The 21,116-nt window shown below is 39.8% G+C and overlaps 2 protein-coding genes across 2 annotated transcripts; both read right to left on the bottom strand.

The window, feature by feature from the left end:
- Positions 1-3,723: 3,723 nt before the first annotated feature.
- LOC143883906 (dormancy-associated protein homolog 3-like) lies at positions 3,724-5,210 on the bottom strand. Its single transcript, XM_077387234.1, has 3 exons — positions 5,039-5,210; positions 4,766-4,933; positions 3,724-4,092 (listed from the first exon to the last, which is right to left on the bottom strand). The coding sequence occupies exons 1-3, from the start codon at positions 5,151-5,153 to the stop codon at positions 4,010-4,012; spliced, it is 366 nt and encodes a 121-aa protein (XP_077243349.1). The 5' UTR covers positions 5,154-5,210; the 3' UTR covers positions 3,724-4,009.
- Positions 5,211-7,038: 1,828 nt separating this feature from the next.
- Positions 7,039-20,618, bottom strand: LOC143861548 (uncharacterized). Its single transcript, XM_077372473.1, has 4 exons — positions 17,885-20,618; positions 9,886-17,782; positions 8,450-8,563; positions 7,039-7,383 (listed from the first exon to the last, which is right to left on the bottom strand). The coding sequence occupies exons 1-2, from the start codon at positions 19,462-19,464 to the stop codon at positions 17,167-17,169; spliced, it is 2,196 nt and encodes a 731-aa protein (XP_077228588.1). The 5' UTR covers positions 19,465-20,618; the 3' UTR covers positions 7,039-7,383; positions 8,450-8,563; positions 9,886-17,166.
- Between the last annotated feature and the right edge of the window lie 498 nt (positions 20,619-21,116).

Raw genomic sequence — 21,116 nt, 5'->3', positions numbered from 1 at the left:
TTGTGGGTAATTTTTCAGAATCTAACCTGAATGTGGGCAATTTTCCAGGCAATGGAATGTGATTAGGGGTGCAACTTGGATTAGTATGGTTGAGCTTTTGCTAACTGGATTCAACCTGATCTCAATCCAATTGCGAGGTGGAAAGCTCTTCCGATTAAACAACCTCTTCATCATAAGTAGGGCCCACATAGTTGGGTGATGTAAACCATTCATTTGTTGGAGCACAATGTAGATAGGCCATGGCCTGAAAATTTTCTCTATATAAGATGATCTTAACTCCGAATTATCCTATGGAGAAGATTTACAGGGCACGACCTTTCTACTACGTTGGGCTCAACAAATGAATGGTTTACATCACCCGATAATGTGGCCTATCTACTACATTGGGAAGAATATGGTTGTTAAGGATATTATCCTCACAAAAAAATTAGTCATTTAATGTAAGTGTGAAATAAAATAATAGAGCTTCTAGGTAACTTTCAACATAGTCACATTTTTTTTTATGGGCAAACTGGGCTTAGGCAGACCCAACCAGAGTTATTAAAAGAAGGCAAAATAGCAGTTACATCCTAGCATAGGCAGTGCCAGAGGCATCTGTTCTTTTACTCGTTTCAACAGTACCAATCTTCTTCCAGGGGTAGTTTGTATACCCCCATAATAACCATAACAGCAACCATTGAATCAGATTCAACCCATAATAACCTTAACCCACATACCAATCTTCTTCCAGGGGTAGTTGTATACCCCCATAATAACCTTAACAGCAACCATTGAATCAGATTCAACCCATAATAACCTTAACCCACATAGGATCACATCAAGTTCAAGGTTTCAACATTGAATTGTGCTAATCTTCTCGGAATTACTGAACAGAGGGAGTCTCAGGTTCTTTGCAGTGCTAACATTTCTTTGATTTGGCTCATCCTTGAGATTCAAATACAAGGTTCTAGATCTAGTTAGAATAATGATACTATTTAGGATGTACGTCTTATGATTAGAAATTTTTCCATGCAATCTCCCATTGCACTCAAACCAGATCATGAAAACAGTAGCCCCAAACGCAATCGTTATAGCTATTGCCACTTGACCACCTCCCATAAAAGTCTTTCTAATCCAATCCTCCTCCATTTAGAGTTGGCTTTAGTCTCCTTCTGAAATTGAATCTCCATAGAATGGACCTCCATACCCATGAAGTGTAAGAGCAGGAGAAAAAAAGAAGAACGATTGACTCCGGTTCCACATCACATAAGAGGCATCTAGTCTCTCTAGAAATCCCCAACGAAACCATTCAGTCCATGATTGTTGGAAACATTGAGAATTCTCCATAGACTTTTAATTTGAGCTGCCATAGTGAGCAACCCATGTATCTGTTTTTTTTTATTTTAAGAATGCTAAGCTCACTCTCCTGACCATTTTCGCCATAGTGAGCAAAACGTGATAGGCAAAAAAACAGGATGGGAAAAAATTCGAGCTTAATACAGTTTTGGCTCAAAATAACATTCAAATAAGTGAAAACAATAATGGTTAAAATTTTGTCATTTATAAAATATTATAGGGTAAAATTGGAAAGTTAGGTAAAAAAAACAGGATTAATGCGTTAAACCTTTTTAAAATGCTTTTAAAATGTTTTTTTCTTAAAAAAGATATATTTTGCCGTAAAAAGTTAAAGCATATAGTATTAAACTGCGAAGCTAAAAACGTGTTTTTTTTTTTTAAATGAAGTTTTGCTAACTATGATTAACACCATAGAAATTGCAAATGATTCTACTAAGCTCATTCTCCCAATTCTTACTGTAAACATTGGACATGGTTCTGTTGAATGGCGACCAGGAGCATTCATCTTGTTAGCTAATGTAATTTTAGGCATTTTATTTAGAAAGAGATTGAGTAGCAAGATGATCTTGCCCTCATAAATGAAAATGATCATGACCCAATGTACACATGGCATATGTGTTTAGTGATCAGGGGTTGATATCATGGTTTCAAATTTTGGTTTCGGAATGTGTTTCACTCGTCACCGAAACTGAAATTTCACCCGAAATCCAATGAGAAAAAAAAAAAAAACTATTATTTTATCCCATACAAAATTTCGGCTGAAACTTCGGGAAAATATTAAATAATGAATAAAATCCAGATTTGTTTTTGGTGAAATTCCCATTTGGATGCCGAGAAGATTTGATTTGGATTTCTCACATTTGCAGCCCATTTTGCATTGTGATTTGGATCCGGATCAAATGCTTGGATTTCCAAATCAGCGACTGACAGTGAAAAAAATCAGATTTCCAAATATGCTGTGGAAATAATTGAGTAATTGGAAATCCACAAATATGGCAGTTTCCTTCAACCTCTTTGCTCCTCAACCTCTCCCCTCCATAAGTACCCGCTCCTCAGGCTGTTAAAAACCAGGAAAACAACCAACCAATTCTAAATGGGTCTTTTCTTTTCATTCGTTTTTAGGGATTTTTGATGTTATCTCAACTCCTGCCCACCCAATTCTCTCCTTCTTCTTCTTTCTTAGCCCCTCTTACACAGCTGGGCCAATAAATATTCCATGGGATAATTTTTCATGGTTGCGAAATATGACCTATGTATCAAAAACCTTATGAATACCCATACCCTTATAAAGGCATTAGATAAGACAGTGACATTTTAATTTCCTTTTAATATAGCTAGTAAGGCCCCTCCAAACCTAATCCATTAATAGAATTTTAATACTCCACACTTGACCTCAGTGGCTACTAAAAAGTTTTTAAGTATTCAAATGATGTAATGTAGAAAACAATATCTCCATATACTCAAATCATGATCAATAATGGGCCCACCACCTTATGACAAATGATTCTTGTCCTGATTAAAACAGACCCCTCATCTTCCTTTCTTTTGGGGGAACAAACTTTCTTGTCCCATCGTTTGAGAACAATCTCATCTCTACTGCCACCAAATATCTTGCTGAGTAAAGAACTACTAGATACCTAGCTGCTTTAATTATTGATGTCTCCTACCTCCACTGTGAAAAAGAATTTCCTCCAATGGAGCAAGTTTTGAGAAAATATAGGTACAACAATTTTGTGTCCCACTTCAACCTAGGCAATTTCACTCAGAGCCATTCTGCAGCTCACTTGAAGCAGATTTTGTCTTATTCATTTAATTAATCTGAGGTGGCTCTTCTCTCATGCAAAAGTGAGCCGCGAAATGGCTTTCCGCAAAATTGCCTAGCAAATCCCACTAAAGAAATGAAAGATAAGAACAAACATAATTTTTGCCTGAGTAACTATCGTGACCCCAGAATAATTTGGTATGAGTTGAATTTAATATCATTTTGAGACTATCCACTTGCCATCTAATTAGGTAAATGAGGCCCATCACCTATTGATAATCATCAATCAAGATCAGATGTCTCTGATGCCTGCTAGGAGAGAGTTAATTGACAATATTATCAGATCAAGATCGGACGTCTGTGACGCCACACACAGAGAGAGAGAGAGAGAGAGAGAGAGAGAGAGAGAGAGAGAGAGAGGCTTGGTTTTACGGCTAAAAAATCAAGTCAATAAACCAATTATAACATCAAATAATGTATATATATTTTTGAGATTTTTTGAAATCTTACCGTTGGATCATCTTGATAGTAGATTAGGGAAGTGTGGTAGAAGAGGTAAAAAACAAAGTCCTATCAGATGGAATGTTCAGATCAGTCGAAGTTGAAACCCATTACAATGCCCAAGATGCTCTCAAAACCCAACTTCTCTTACAAAATTCAAACGACAACCTTACATTACTTATGTACATAACAAACATAAATACAAACATACTTGCACACATACTTACATTCACACACAGACACCTCTTGGGCCAGTTTAGGTGTCCTTACTAATTTGATACTGGGTGCAAATGCACCCAAAATCCAACTAGCTTTAACACCCTGAAAAAAAAAAAAAAAAACAAAAACCCTTCATAACTGTTTTTCTTACTACATCTTTCCTTCTCTTTCTACCACCCAAAACTCTACATCTCACACATCATCAGGAAGAGAAGAAGGGCTCTTTGATCCGGCCCCACCTGATTGCCACGTGGACTTCCTTCGAAACCTCCCTCCTGAGAAACACCATTAGAGTGATCAGTAAAAGCTTCCATGCAAGAAAACTGATATTTGCACCCATTTCTTTACTTTAAGCTCGTCGTGAACAAACCAATTAGAGAAGTTAAATAAGTGTGCCATTATCAAATTCTCAGCACCTTCTCCATGCATTCACCATTAACATTGGGTCTTGCTACTGTGCACCATCTGTTTACGTAACAACATATAGCCTGACCCATATTCGAACTAGTATAGTTTTGGGTTAAAATCACCACCCCCTTATTTTGGCCATTCCACCCTATTTTGAGCTCTTTCAATGGTTCTTATTACTGATCGGAATTTTGCAGAATGAAAGGGGGGTGGAAATGAACGAAGAACTAAAAAAAAAGATAAAAATCAACGGCTGAGATGACTGCCAATCTAACTGAGCCGTTGGATTTTAAGATCAACGGCTCAGTTTCTCGGCTCCAGTCAACTTTCCTCCATGCATGGAGGAGATCAAATTACGTTGTTGAGACACAGACATCCAATTTTTTTTCAAAATGACTAAAATACCCTCGCGTCATTTTTGGTCTTCCAAAGAAGCTGGATAACATTTTTAATTTTTTAACTGTGCAGAGATGGGCATTTTCGTCATCCAAAAATATAATTATTGTTTCAGTCATTATCGGTGAAATCAGTCCGGCTTACCGAAAAAAGGAGATACCGGAGGGGTAGATCCGGCCGGAGAAGGCGGCGGAGAACCACTCTCCGGCGACGGATTTCCGGCGGCTTTAATAATCATTATACTACGAGTCACCTTAATCCCCTCATCAGATAAATCCTCGCCGTACGATCTCCCGATCCCTCCATCAGTTTCTGTCAAAATCACACGACATGAAAATAGAAGAAGAAGGCTCAAGTCAAAGATAACGTACGCCACACGAAGTACCGGCGCATGTTAGCAAACGAGGGATAACTGACCTTTGCCGGAATTTGATCGGGGAGAGAAGGACGAGTACTTTCTGAGCTTGCTCAGGCCATTTTCCGGCTGGGGTCCGGCCACCGTGTCGTCCCATAGCTTGTCTAGAAGGCCCATAGATTTTGGAGATTTTACGTTACAAGGGGGGCTGAAAATCGGGAAAGAGTTGGTTTTGGGCAGAGAGATTTATAAAGGAATAGTTGCGTTAGATGTCGAGCAAGTCTTGGGCGATTGATGGGATCTGGACCGTTGAAAGGTTGCGTAAGAAGTAACGTGGCGGATAGATAAGTGAACACGTAGATGGATAAGAGCGAAATCTCTTAAAGAGTCAAGATCCCACGTGGCGGGTCTCGGTACGGAAGGGAGCGCGTCACGTGACGAATCCGTTTTTTTTTAATTTTTATGGGAAGATTCCGGAAATACCCCTCTATAATTATCCGGACCTGTTATGGAAATGCCTGTCTGAGATGGGGAATTTACGGCATTACCCGTTTGACAAAATCTAAAGAACGATAAAAATAAGGCGGCCGTGACCGCATTGTAATACAATGTGGCGTCCCTTCTGTGGGCCTGTTGAATAGTGGGTCCCATCTTTGTTTAATCCGAATCGTCCACTTGGTAGGCCTTGCTTTGGATCCTCTATGCCCCGAAAATCAGTCCAATAATCCAAACCTTACGCCCAATAATATTCAAATTTTGTGGTAAAATCAACGGTTAAGATTCAACTACACCCAGTGGGCCCTTCCATGGATGGGTGATAAACTAAGACCCTGTTCGTTTCAGATTGTGACCATCGATAACCGATGGTCAGGGCCCCAACCGATTATTGGCCCAACCTCACCATCGGCGGTCACAATCTGAAACGAACAGGGTTTAAGTTGCATTGATCATATGATCATGACCGTTTGATCTATCCGTTCTTATGACAAATACGGATATCATTGAAGGACCCACATGGTCTTGGTCCCATCCCAAACACACCCAATCTGTTAGATAAAGGACTACAAAAATCACAAGTCTAAAGTCGCACTCTTCTCCTACCTTAACCCTATGTCACAAATAATGTTCTCGGGAATTTCTCAGCAAGGGAAAATCTCGGGATACATTAAATTTTTTTATTTTTTCGGGTATAAAATGTAAGAAAAAAAATATAAAACAAAAATATCGGGATAATATCGTGATATTATCGCAATATTTTATGATAAAATGAAAATATCCATATATTTTTTAAAATCTCGGGATTTTTTCAGGATTTTGTCGTTTTATCAAAATGCCGCGATAAAAATGCAATATTTTGACATAGATTTAACCATTGACCGGAGTCATTAACCTACTCCACCCAGCCACTATGGCTCACCCTCACCCTTGCTCCCTTCTTAGAATTTTAACCAGGAACAATGAAGGTGGGACCTATAAGACACTCGGATGGACGGACGGATTTGAAATGGATTGTGCCCAGAACACAGGAGTAGGATTCGAAAAACACTCCGAATTCATTCTGACCTATATAAGGAATTTGAATGGATCGTGACTAAGACATAGGTGGATCCGATCCGAACTGGATCGTTGACACCCTTATTCAGACAATAAGGCCATGAGGGTTGATATTGGCAACCACTGTTAGAATTGGTATTCTTAAAAGCATTACATAGCGGGCATTTTGGTATTTTTGTGTTACTATCAAATTGCTCAAGGCTGGTGGGGTTAAAAAATTTATAAAGAAAAGTTGGGACTCAAGTGGACCTTTGTTCATTATTTTGTAAGTGACAGCACCGGTTTCAGTGCAAACTTTAGTACTAGTCATGGGTTTTACTAATAAAAAAGAGGAACAGTGGGCCCACCTCACATGGCCTATCTCGACAGTGGAGATGCAAGATCGACGGTGGAGATGCAAGATCACCGACCCAGATCAAGAAAAACATTTCCGATGAAAATTCCACAATTTAGAGGAAAATGATACGTTTATAGCTTATTTAGAAGGATAGGTCTATAGCTCACTGTAAACAGAAATCCCTCTAAATAAAAATTTAATAGGGTTGGCTCAAGTTATTTTTTTTCTAATGTAAAAAAAAAAAAAAAAAATTTGAAACATTTTTCTTTAGGAACTTTTCCAGAACATCCCTACAATCCAAACCAAGCCCTTTGGCTGAAAGAGTTTCATGGCGTCTGCAAGTACTTCTCAAGGAAAAATACTGGCAGCAGAAGTGCATGGGGATCAAACAGTCAGTTGATCCAAACCATAGAGGAATAATTTGGTAGGGCGCATCGGATCGTCCAATATGGCACGGTGGGTACTGCTCTTGATCGATCTGAACTGTCCACTTTATAGGCTTTGCTATAGATTTCCCTGGAAAAAAAAAAGAAGAAAAGAAAAACTCTATTCAGAATAGAGTTTATTTTTTCCTATTTTCAACCACTTCAGACCATCTCCTCATTCCTGCCCTCTCATTTCTCTCCCTTTCCTACCCCCCTCAGTTACCACTTGGTAAACTAATATTCCATGAATGTAAAAATTCATGTCATGGTTGCCAAAACATGGTGCAGAAGCACAGCTGAGAAAGGTTAACTATGAAGTCCCCAAACTTGGATCCTTCTAAATCAGAGATATCACAGTAGTAAACAGAAAAAGAAGCAAAAAAGTTGACAATGTAAAATCTAGAGAACATTTTAGAACCACAAATATAAGGTTACATGTTGTAGGCTGGACTGCAAAGGGTTGAAACATGATTGATTGGTTTCAGTACAGAAGATATAGAGTAATATGATTGATTTCAGTACAGAAGATATAGAGTCATAATTTGCTACCACATGAAACCCATGACTTTGGGTTCATTTATCAGCTGTCTAACATTGGCCTTCTAGAAATTGTTTTACTTTGTTTTGAAAGATAATCCCTGAAGGCCTCACCAAAATTTTGCATTGCCAGTTGAAACTATTTTTTAGCAACACAGAGTATTCCAAGCCCCTGCATGGGTGTAAAATGGTGGGCCCCATCGTAATGCAGAGGTTTGGGTAGACAATCATTCACCATTTATTGCAAGTTAGTCCTAAAAGATAATAGCCTTACCTATCAAATAACTTTGGAATCGTGATAAGCAAGTATGGCCAGTTTAGGGGCTGAGAATGCAAAGGGTTGAAACAATTATCACCAAAGAAATCGAGCCAAGGTATTATCAGACATAGTTGGACAAAAAAATTGAAGATAGAAGTGTTAATGTCTTAGGAATCAAAGATAAATTCATCATTAATATTGAAAATGGTGGCATGCCTTGAAAATCGCCTACGACACTAGTTATAAAATTGGAGTAACTTGAAAAGCAGGGTGAGACATAAAAGAAGGATGGGGGGGGCGGGGTGGTTCATAAATACTTCATAAAGAAGCCAGCAATCACCTCTATTAGCATCATTCTTACCATATGAAAATTCTGGAGCCTCTTCAACAGGATCGAGAACACAAGTGTTCTTTGGATCTTCATCTTGCTCTGACACTTCTAGTTCTGTATGTACTTCTTGGCGATTTCCCACACCTAAGTAAATAAATTAGGTTGTCATTAACATGTAATGCATTTGAAACTGTAAATCCAAAAGTCGTCAACGACCGATTTCAAAAGTGATTAAGTCAGAGGACCGGTTGGAAGCAAGTGTTTTAGGCACGGTTGTAACTTCTCTCTATTTTCATGCAACCATAGATTCTCTCGTGAGTACAAATGGCCTAACTGGTTAATTAGAAATCTCAGATGGGATCCCAACCCCTATTTTATCCAGCAAGTCATGACATTGTTTCACTTTCAAATTGGTTTTTTAAATGCTAAATAGTTCATAAAAAAAGAATCAATACCCATCACCCAATAAATAAGATGACTAATAAAGTAAGGAGTGCTATTACAAGAATGAGGGAATGTTGACATTATTATGACTAATAAAGGAGTGCCATTATCAAATTAAGGAAATGTGAACATTATCCCCCTTCCAAACAGTATAGTCAATCCCCGAAACTGCTTATAAAAGGATTTCTATCCCCATTTCGATCGCCCAATTATCAATTGAGACACGTCTAACCAAAGAAATGAACACATCCGAGGTACTTTGTGGATGGGTGCAATTGTAGGCTTTCCTTTAGGTTTTTAACCTTAATTGGTCGGAGTTCGTAGATTTATTATTATTATTATCATGGGTATGCCCAAGCCCGGTATTATCTTATGTTGTGCCAGCTTCACAATATGGCACCTTCAAATGAGATCATTATGCAACGTAAAGGAAAGGAAGGGAGAATGGTGAGGCATTTTAGCTGCGGTCGTAGATGAAGAACTCGAAAGGAAAGCGAAATAGGTATTCATCCGGGTGGCAACGCACGGAAGTGTAGAACTCGTTGTGATGGTTGACCCAGAAGATCATTCTTTGGTTTTTTTACTGGTCTAGGAGCATGCTCCTAGCCACCCTTAATTGATTCTATGTAATGCAAGTAGGGATAGTTGGTCCCCAATGTAATTTTCATAGTATCAATGAAATTGTCAATTTTGAAAAACAATTATTAGGGATTTGCTAGGGTCCATCGCAAAAGGCATTTCGCAGCTGGTCTGTCGCATGTCAGACCAGCCACCTCGTGAATCAAGACAACAGCTTTTGTCTCCATTCACGAGGTGGGTGGCCTGAAATGCGACAGACCAGCCGTGAAATGCCTTTTGCGATGGACACTAGCAATTCCCTTATTATTATTTTTTATTTTTTTTGGGGGGGGGGGATCAGTAATGGACAGCAGCTTATCTAAGCATTTTGTACCTTTGCTAAAATCTAATGTATCTGAGAAAATGCAAAAAGAAGGAAAAAGTATAGTGAAATGGAAAAGTACCTTTGCTACAATCTAATGTATCTCGGTAGCCCCAAGCAAAGAAGCACAAACACCCTAGGTCTGCATCTTGAATTCAATCAGTTAGGCATAAACATCAGAAGAAAAAAAAACAAAAACAAAGGAGGAACACAAGAAATAGTGCAGAGAGAGAAAGAAAGAGTGTAAAGCGGGAATCTAAACACACCTTTGCCACCAATACTGATTTGGCTAGCCGATTTGCTGACTTGTTAACACTCTGGGATAAAAAGACAATCCTTGATTCTCTAATCATCTCATCAATATAGTCAATGAATCTAAGAAAATCTCTGGCCCATTGCTATAACCTTTGGCCTACGAAATAATATATGAAGAATAAATTCCACCTCCAATTTCCCTTCCATCTGACTCGTGAAAATACAAAGACCAAAATGAAGAGCATGAATATCAGCCTCTAACGAATCTACTCTACTCAACTGAACTAAGCCTTTGTCCCAAATTAGTTGGGGTCGGCTAATGAATCCTTCATTTTCATGAAGAAGGTGAAAGAATCTACCTGGCTCAAATTCACTAAAGTCTAATCCTGTCACTAGTTGGGTTCATCTACACCCCGCTCAAATTGTCTAAGTGTAATCCTGTCACTAGTTGGGTTCATCTACATGGATTATTTTCTTCCATTCTCTCCTATCCAAGGTCATGTTCTCTGTTATGTTCCTAGCCATCAAGTCTTTCCTCATTGTTTCTACCCAAGTTGTTTTCAGTCTGCCCCTACCTCTTTTTACTCCATCAATGTGGCACGAGTCGTTTCTTCTTACTGGAGCATCCAAAGGCATACGTTGGATATGGCCAAACCATCTTAAGCGATGCTCTCTCATCTTCTCCTCAATTGGTGCCACCCTCACCTTTTTACGAATGTCTTAATTTTTAATTCTATCTAACCTTGTGTAGCCGCACATCCATCTAAGCATTCGCATCTCCGCTACACTCATCTTATGCACATGCTACTTCCTGGTGGCCCAACATTTTGAGCCGTACAGCATGGCTGGCCTCACAGCTGTCTTATAACCCCTTCAACTTGGTAGGGATTTACGGTCGCAAATGAATGAAAAACCTAGCTTCGTACTACCCTCACCAACTCTATCAAAACACTTGAAAATCCTTACCTCCCAATCCTTAACTCTAACAAGGTTAAAGAGGTCCGAGAGAGCATGGCATAACAAACACCCCCTAACCAAAGACCAACCTAAGACCTAATTCCCTCTCCATTACCTAATCAAAATCTTACCCCCAACAAGAACTCACTCTACCATCCTCAAATTAACAATCATACTTGCTTGTTAGCGTCACATATTTACAAATATAACCAAGTACGTGTCTTTCAGATTCTATTTTAAATTAATTATTAATCACATTGTCCAAGTTAAATCTAGCTACGTTTTATGGTATTTATTTATATAGGTCTTGTACGTATCTCATAGTAAGGAATAATCATATCTGTGTCCTACATTTTGGAAAATATCGAGTCGTATCTCCATTTAGCATCTAGGAACAAACTATTTGTCTCTGAATCTTATATATTTTTCAGTTGCTTGTTGTTCCTTTTCTATCTAAAAGTGAATACTTTAAGGGGAGATATAAGCTTATGCCCGTGTTGCAAAGCCTAAATCACAGCATTATGAAGGTGGACCTATAATGGTGTGTGTGTTTGGAGAGAGAGAGAGAGAGAGAGAGAGAGAGAGAGAGAGAGAGAGAGAGAGAGAGAGAGAGAGAGAGAGAGAGAGAGAGAGTTCTTGTTTTACACACCCACTCTTGAGCAACATATTTAAAGAAAACTTATGCTAAATCAACTTTGTTCCATCAACTTCAATTCCAAGAGCATAGCTTAATGTACCAACTCTTTAACATGAGATCAAAGCTTTCATACATTGTGAACAATATGTGAACCCTACCCGCACCTTCCATGCACTCTCTTCTGCCGCTAACCTTATTGTTAATCCTAATCCATGTAACTCTCTCTCTCTCTCTCTCTCTCTCTCTCTCTCTCTCTCTCTCTCTCTCTCTCTCTCTCACACACACACACACACACACACACACACACACACGGACCCCTATTCTCCTTACTCACACTCAAGGCATTTTGAATCTTCATGAAGGTCTAACCATCCTCAAGATGAACATGTGAAGAAGGGAGGAGGCGACAGCATTGTTGAAGTCAAAGCGCCTCATTATGAGAACTTAGATTGTGAAATCTATCATACTAAGGACCAATTTATCATTGCCTGGATAAATTCTACTCTCTCAGGTCTGTGTACAGGTCTTAGACATCACCTATGGTTAGGGGTGCAACTTGGGCCGGGTTGGGTTGGGTTGAGGCCAACCCGACCCGACCCGAGGAACCCTTTTTTCCAACCCGACCCGACCCGAGTTTTTAAGCTTACAAAAAAAATCATAAAAAATGTCGGGTTTCACTCGGGTCGGGTTGCCCAAATCCTCAACCCGAACCGAACCGAACCTGACCCCGACCCGAACTCAACCCGGGTTGGGAAAACTCAACCCAAACCCGACCTGAACTCAACCCGACCCGACTTTTTTTTTCAGGTTGAACCCCACCTGAGTTGCACCCCTACCTATGGCAGGGATCTCCATAAAGCTCTTGACGATTCTTACTAAGCAAATCTGAAGCCCATAAAATGCAACTTTAGGTGAAACTAATTATCAGTAAGAGAAGTGCTCTCAACCCATGAATTGATATTTTTTATCATATCGCTGCCATAAGGCGCAGATCGTGACAAGGTCGGGAACACTAAATGGTCTCGGAGATGACTATCAAATCTTCACTACATCTCTCATGATACAAAAAATTCCTTCCTTTCACTAAGTTGAGAGTTCTTGTTCTGCAATATGATGGATTTCAAGTTTCCAGTAAGGCATCAATTAAGCACTTAGCTCTACACATATTTTTGCATGATAGCTTTGATGCATTACGTACTACCGGCCCTTCCACTCTGGACATGGAAGAGGCCAAGATCATGGTCGAGGCTCTTACATCATCCAAGCTCTTACATTATGTATTCCACAATTTTTTGGTGTGATTTCTGCAAAACATTTACATACATTTTTCATGTGTTTCCAATACATTTTTCACATGTTTCACATATGCTTTGTTTGGTTGCTTGAATTTGTCTGGGAGATTAGTTGAAGAAGAAATCAAAGGGAAGAAGACAAGCATAGAAGATGGGGAGAAGAATAGTGGAATATTGGTAAGTATTGTTTGGTTGTGCGGCAATCCATGAGAAGATTAGCGGAAGATGTGGGGGTGTCATTACCAAAATAGAGAGTGTAAGAGAGAGAAAAGGAAGAAAAGGGGATAAGACATGAAGCTTCTAATCTTCCCCACAAATTTCACCAAAATGGTGAAAGATGGGGAGAAGATTAGAGGAGGGAACATGTAAGCGACCGTCAAATCTCAGACCTACGCAACTGTCAAATTTCACCTTGGGCAGGTGAGCAGGGTCCCTTGGATGGGATGGCTCGTTTAAGAAATAATTAGTATCTGTAAAAGACTTTCGGAACACCTGGGTTCAGGACAGGGATCTTATGGCGGTGACTTAACTTACAACTTTAACTGATTAGAACTGGTAAGGTTTTATGGGCATCTCCATTAAAAAAAAAAAGGTTTTATGGGCATCCTTCATAAGATGGAAGAACAATATCTCTTGCAACAGGAATTATCTTCATGTCCAGGGGGATGCAGGAGGAAGTTGCTCATGGAGATTATGGTGCTGGACAAAATCCTTCATGAGATGAGAAGTATGACTTATGATGAAAGGATAGCCTCCACCAATGCCCCCTCATTTCAAGGGATCTCTGGAAATTTACCAGAAGATAGGAGCCGCCGGAGGAGATTATGGGAGCTTTCGAGGGAGGTGGCTATTTCTTATCTGGAGGAAGAAATTGCGACTCGATCAAGCCCTGGCTTCTTGGAAAGAAATCCGGAAGCGGTTGTTATGGGTTTGCCGACTTCCCACCTCCAAAGTCTTCTGGACGAGCTTTGGAAATGCTCCTCTTAGTTAATCTCGGTGGGGTTGGGATGGTTTTGAGTCTTGGATGAATCCCTGAAATTTTGGTGGTTGCTCGTGGAGGAAGGCGCTGGATGAAGGGTGAAAAGACTGTAAGATAAGGTGGTTGTCTCTGCATGGTTGGGGTAAGCTTCCTTTTGTAAGGACTGTAAGCAAGACATTCGATATGTTCTATCCAGCCTTTCTGTCTCAGGGTATGCCCTGGCCAATTTTATTTAATGCTATGTATTGCCAGGTGGGACTCCTGGTCCTCATTGTAATTTTATAGTATCAATGAAAATATGTCATCTTTCAAAAAAAAAGATTAGAGGGAACATTGCCGCCACATAGGCGCCACGTAGGGAAAAGGGTAATAATGATGTCGGGAGGAGGTTTGGCGGTCAGAGGGAGTTTGGGCAACCAAGCATGGTTTGGGTGAATCTTCGAAAGATCATCAGCATTTCAAATGCCGATGATCTCCCACATTTGAGAAAGCAAACAAATCAATAAGTTTCCTATGTAAGCGTTTCATAAACATTTCCCCATTTTTTTCATGTTTCGGATTTATTTCCGAAACACGTTTTTCCCACTTCCCCAATGAGTTTCCGGCAACTATGGAGAAGCGTAAGAGAAACACATGGAAAACATGCCATTCAAAAAGAACACACATGGAAAACATACGTGAAACATGTGTAAAATGTACAAAAAATGTTTTGCAGAAATCACACCAAAAAAATTTGTGGAATACATATTAAAAAGAAAACAATAGTATATAGTAATAAAAATTAGAAATAATAGAAAACATGTTCAAATATAAAATATTTAAGGAATTTAGAAAACATTATGAAAAAGTTAAGTACATTCCTCTCACATATTTATCTTGTGTTTCCATTGTATTTCATGTGTTTCCCTTATCATTTCTGAAACGTTTCTAATGCGTTTATCATATGATTTTCAATTGCTTCCCCGTTTCTCGTTTCCCCTCTATTTTCTTCCTCGTGTTTCTAGCTTTTGCTTCCTGAATTCATTTTTCACCTTGGTAACAAGTATTTCTTATGTGTTTCACAAATGTTTGACACAAGTTTATCATTTGTTTCTCACGTGTTTCTCACATGTTTACCATGCATTTCGGAAATGTTACCCCAATTTTTTTCAAGTTACGTAAATTTTCTTGAAACACATTTCGGGGAAACAAGTTTTCCACCCACCCAAGGCATTTCCAACAACTGTAGTTTTTGGAATACAAATATCAATTCCTTTGATGATGGTGGTGGTGGTGGTGGTGGTGGTGGTGATGATGATGATAATAATGATGATAATGATAATAATAGTAGTAGTAGTACCGCCATGTTTTAATGATAGCCAAAATCACCTTGCCTAGTATGCTTTAAGTAGTTGTCAAAGGCTGCAGAGAGCTTTTAGGGAACTGTAACCAGTTGCTTAAAGCATATAAGAAAGGTGACTTCGGCCCGTTATCAAACCATGGTTGCGCCGTCAGTAGCCAAATAATAATAAAGATTTTATACCAACTAAATACAACAAGTTGCTAAAATGAGCAAACAAGGTCAATTTTGAAAATTTTAACCAGTAAGGATCACCATATGTGAGAAAAGACAAACACCCTTTTTAAGTCCCCCAACTTAGAAGCAAGAAGCGGGTGCGGGGACAAGGGGGAGAAGCATGGGTCTAGAAGAGTCTAAGGTTGGGAGCGTCATGGGAGCATTTATGCAATATTTTATTTATATGTTTTTCAAAATTCAAGTACATCAAAAAAATAGTAATTTCAAATCATCTTCATTTCTATCTTTCAAACTCCTCCATCTCTTCGAAGTTCATCAAAACGTAGTCATTTCTAATCATGTTCATTTTCTTGCCCTCTTTCCTTTACCTTCTGAAGACGCCTTTGTGCTTGCTCCAATCAAGTACTTTGAAGAGATGGAGGAGTTTGATGCAAGGAAGTTGGTTATGGCGGGACTAATAGAGTAACAAGAACAGGTTGGGAGCATCATGGGAGCGGTTTCCGTCTCTTCGGGAGCCGCCATGGGAGCGGTTTCCTTCATAAGGAGCGTTGAATCGTGGTTCTAGCGGAGGGGCAGCACCCATGAGGAAGATTCCTACTTCTAAGCCCCCAAACCCCATTTTCTTTTCTCCCTCTCTCTGTTGTTTTGTTTCTTCTCTACACACTATTGCACACTTCTAAGCCCCATTTTCTGATAGATTATTTTCTTGTCTGAATTTTCAATAATTGGATGGTTTGATTGCAAATCTGGCCAAGAACAAGTAGCCAACATTCATCAAATCCCTATAGGCCATTCAGATTATCTTAGTTCTTCAGTATCATCATTTCCTGTATATTAGCAAACATGATTCTATGTCGGTCAAAATGATTGTATAATATTTTTTCTTTGAATGGCATATAATAAGTTTTTATTAATGCTCTTTTTTAGGAATGAAATTAAGAAGTTGTAAGTCTTCCGGTAAACAACAAATATTATAGGTGGCATATGAACTACCACAGGTGAAGGAAGAGTTGGTCAAGAAGAATGACGGGCTACAACAATTAAAAGAAGATGTCTCTTTAGCAATGCTTACAAAGAATACTGTTAGAAGAAGAAGAGGAGATGAGAATGAAAAAAAGAAAGAGTGAGTTAAGGATAGCAAGAGTGAGTTAAGGATAGCTCCCCCTCACTTGTGTATTTATATAAAGAGAGAAGAGTACAATGACAACTATGCCCTTAGGCATCAACACACACATACACATTATTCTAACACTCCCCCTCAAGCTGGAATGCATATATTATGCATTCCTAGGTTGTTACAAATATCACTTAATTTAGCTTTGCTCAAGCGTTTGGTGAAGGTATCATCCAGCTAATCTGCTAGCCGGGTGAAAGTAGTGCATATCTCACCCTGTTGGATGCTGTGACGTGTGAAATGGTTGTCCACCTCTGTGTGGTACGCTCATGAAACACTGGGTTGTTAGCTGAGAAGCACGGGTACGGGTGCGGGGTACGGGTACGACACGACACGGGTACGCGGGTACGTGATTTTCCAAAAAAACCCGGGTGCGGGTACGTTCAGGTACGTTAAATATAATAATATTTTTTATTATTTTATTATATATTTATAAAAATTAAAAACAATTAAAGAACAATCAAATTACAATTAACATCAGCAAAATAGCAAAATCTAATATTACTCCATATTTCATAAGTTCCAACTTTAAGTACAAAATGTTACGATCGCATCATTCATTAGATACAATGTCCGTCGCCTCATCTCTAATATCATCATCTACATCATCGGTAAAAACAACGGCTTCCAAATCCGGCTCATCGAGTGAAAGGCTAGCAACTTCAAGCACCCCAACATCCTCAAAAGAGTCAAATGAATCTCCACCTATGTCCCACATCCTCGTCTCTCCCTGTGCATACTGTGGAGATCGTCTTGATAGAAGACGGGGATTACTATGAACAAAAACCAAGTCCTGAGCCCGTTGTGGAGTTATCTTGTTCCTTCTCAAAGAATGCACAAAGGAGTAAGTGCTCCAATTCCTCTCGGCACAAGATGAAGACGAAGGCTGCATAAGAAGCTTCAAAGAGCTTTGAAGCATAGGAGCACACGTACTGTGGACAGCCCACCAATCATGAGGCTCTAAAGTAGCTCGGTCATTGATAGAATCAACGTCATTGAATAATCCAGACTTCATAGAGAAGTGGGCAAACTCCACATTAGCCTTCGTGCGATCTGCTGAATTGGGAAAGTACCTTTTGAGGCACTTTACCCTCTCTGCATAAATCTCTGTATCCTTATGTGGAGGAACACGATTTGAACCGGCACTAAGCCATTCTTCGCTGTAATACCTTCAAGAATAGAAAAAATAATTTAGTTTCATGTTAAAAGTAGGAAATAAAGTTCACAATGAACATAACTATTAATCTAAATAAAATTTGAAGTCACCTAACCTTGGATTCAATGAATGAGCCAAGCAATGAAGCGAAGTGTTGCTCTTGTTCCAACGATCAAAAAGAATTTCTTGCACCACTTCATAAAAGCTAGACTCTTCTTCTTTTCTCTTTGCTTCCTTCCTATAGATTGCCGTCTTCACTTTCTCAATCATCGTGTCCCACATATCATAAACCAAATGAAGACAAGGCTTATCCGTGTCACACTCTCTTAGCATGTCATACATAGGAGATGTAAAAGAGAGTATGTAATCGATAGAATCCCACCAAATGTCATCCAACACCTTCTCTTTCACAAACTTTGCTTTTCCTACATCATCATCTCGATAGCAATTCCATTTGTCACTAATCACCATCGATTGTAGACCTTGCTTTAAGAGTTTAAATCGCTTAAGCATCACAATAACACTCGCAAAGCGAGTCTCGGCAACGGAAAGCAATTTCAAACTATTGAAGTCGTTGAATATGGCCAATCTCATCGAATGATTCATGATGAAATTCTTCACTAGCATGACATCTCCCGCAATATCCGAGATCCAACTACATTCTCCATAGACAATTTGATTTACTTCCACATTCTTTGCCGCACAAATGTTCTTCAAAGCAAGATTGAGTGTGTGCACCACACACGGGGTCCAAAATATGGAAGGAAATTGAGCTTCAACAAGTTGTCCGGCCGCCTTGCAATTTGGAGCATTATCGGTAACTACCTGGACAACCTTATCATGTCCAACCTCATTAATGACTTCCTTCAATAAGTTAGCAATGAAATGCTTGTCTTTTGTCTCCCCCGAACAATCTATCGCCTTAAGAAACATAGCTCTACCTTCCGATACCGCCATGAAGTTAATGAGAGGCCTCCTCTGTGAGTCGCTCCATCCATCACTAACAATGCTTACGCCTTTCTCCCTCCACGTGTCTCTAATAGGTTGCAACAACCTATCAATATTAGCCCTCTCTCTTTGAAGTAGAGTTGTCCTAAGCAAGTTGTACCCCGGAGGCAAATACCCCGAAAGTGCATTGTTGGCGGCAAAAGTGTAGGAACTAGCATAGTATGGGTTTCTTGCTAGGTGAAAGGGCAAGCCACCGGAGTAAAACATCCTAGCAATCTCGGCATGTAGTTGATCACGGGCCGCCATGTTGAAAGCTTTTTCAAGTGCACTCACATTTCCACTTGTCTTTCTCTTCTTCAAATCATAACTTGGAGCCACAAACATACTTGTGCAACCCAATGATCCAGTACTCGACGATGGCGGCAATGGCACTTTCTTGGGAGCATTTTGCTTCATAATCTCTTTGCATTCTTCCTCAAACCTTTGCATTGCAAGTAGATCACTTGCTTTCACTTTAGAACATGGTCCGATTCCTTGTCCCGCTATCTTCAACAAGTGCGCCCTAACCCTTGTGTAGGAGCTACTGAAGCTCTTACTGCAAAAATTGCATTGCCACCTCACATTCCCTCCACCCTTAGGATCTTTATCAAATCTAGAGACATGCTTCCATAAAGGCTTCGACAAATCTTCATCAGTAGAAGACGTATGTGCGGTTTGGGTGGCGCTACTAGCACCGGATGAAGACATTCTAAAATCTATTAAACAACAAAAACAATTTTAGTACGCAACGTTGCAACCCAACAAAACAAGGGACTCTAATTCTCAATTACACAAATTGAAACAAACAAGGTTACAAGGCAACACCAATTGTAAATTTGTATACACAACCAAACATACCCATGTAAATTAAACAATTGTATACACATTACACAACCAAACATACCCATGTAAATTCAAAAGGCAAGTGGCAAATGGCAAATGGCAAATGGCAAATGGCAATCCAATGCAATGCAATTATAAATTTATAATGAAGCAATTTTAGACTCTCAAGTCTTAAGTCTCAACAGGTACTGGCGTATTGCATCCAAAAATCAGTTTTGGACTCTCAACAGAGTAACAGACAACAGGTATTTGCACCCAAAAATAAGTTTTGAACTCTCAACAGCCAACAGGTATTCCACCCAAAAATCTGTTTTGGACTCTCAACAGCCAACAGGTATTGCACCCAAAAATCAGTTTTGGACTCTCAACAGCCAACAGCCAACAACCAACAGCCAATAGGTATTGCACCCAAAAATCAGTTTTGGACTCTCAACAGCCAACAGGTATTGCACCCAAAACTCAGTTTTGGACTCTCAACAGCCAACATGTATTGCACCCAAAAATCAGATTTGGATTTTGAGAACAGATTGTGAGTCCGAAGCTGATTCTTGGACTCAAAATTAGATTCAACAGACTTTGAGTCCAAAAATCTGCTTTGGACTCACAATCTATCCTCAAAATCCAAAAGAAAGAGGGCCCAATAATCTGTTTTTGGACTCAAAATCGATTCACAAAATCCCAAAAAAAAACAGATTCACAAAATCCCCAAAAAAAGAGAGAGAGACAGAGATATACAGATTTAAGGCCCTGTTCGTTTCAGATTTTGACAACCGATTGTGCTCCCAAAAGGGAAAAAGCCCAAAACCTATTTGGAGATTATGACAACTGATTGTCAGCCCTAAATAGGTTTGATTAAAATTTAAAAACAATCAGTTGGCAAAATCTCAAACGAAAAGGGCCTAAGTTTGGAGATTATGACAACTGATTGTCAGCCCTAAACCTATTAATCTGAGGAAATAGGTTTGGGGAACACAATCGGTTGCCATAATCTGAGGAAGGAAAAAGAAAATAAAAATGGGAGGAATAGAGAGAGAGAGAGAGAGCAGTAGAGAGGGAGAGAGAGAGAGAGAGAGAGCAGTAGAGAGGGAGAGAGAGAGAGAGAGAGAGAGAGAGCAGAAGAGAGGGAGAGAGAGAGAGAGAGCAGTAGAGAGGGAGAGAGAGAGAGAGAGAGAAATACCGGAGGTTCCGTCGGAGGGAGAGCCGGAGGGAGAGGGAACCGTCGGGAGAGCCGGAGGGAGAGGGAGCCGGAGCCGGAGGGAGAGGGAACCGTCGGGAGAGCCGGAGGGAGACGGAGACGGAGCCGGAGGGAGAGCCGGAGGGAGAGAGGGCCGGAGGGGCCGGAGGGGCCGGAGGGAGAGGGAGCCGTCGGGGCCGGAGGGAGAGCCGGAGGGAGAGGGAGAGAGAGAGAGAGAGAGAGATATGTTAGGGTTTTTAAAAAACCCAAACCGTGCATTTATACTTTTTTAAAAGTTTTAAACCCCCCCCCCTTTTACTCCACACACACCCCTTTTACTTAA

Source organism: Tasmannia lanceolata, unplaced genomic scaffold (assembly GCF_043159265.1).
Source record: "Tasmannia lanceolata isolate RefF3 unplaced genomic scaffold, GAP_Taslan_0.1 ptg000002l, whole genome shotgun sequence".
NCBI classification, from domain to species: domain Eukaryota; kingdom Viridiplantae; phylum Streptophyta; class Magnoliopsida; order Canellales; family Winteraceae; genus Tasmannia; species Tasmannia lanceolata.
Note: the sequence above shows the minus strand (reverse complement) of the source record. Positions and strands in the feature narration are given on the sequence as shown.

Coding starts and splice junctions, on each gene's coding strand:
- LOC143883906 (XM_077387234.1), bottom strand. CDS start 5,153: ATGGGCCTTCTAGACAAGCTATGGGACGACACGGTGGCCGGACCCCAG. Junction 4,934..5,038: donor CCGATCAAATTCCGGCAAAG/GTCAGTTATCCC, acceptor TGATTTTGACAG/AAACTGATGGAGGGATCGGG. Junction 4,093..4,765: donor TCCGGTATCTCCTTTTTTCG/GTAAGCCGGACT, acceptor GGTGTTTCTCAG/GAGGGAGGTTTCGAAGGAAG.
- LOC143861548 (XM_077372473.1), bottom strand. CDS start 19,464: ATGTCTTCATCCGGTGCTAGTAGCGCCACCCAAACCGCACATACGTCT. Junction 17,783..17,884: donor GCTCATTCATTGAATCCAAG/GTTAGGTGACTT, acceptor CTATTCTTGAAG/GTATTACAGCGAAGAATGGC.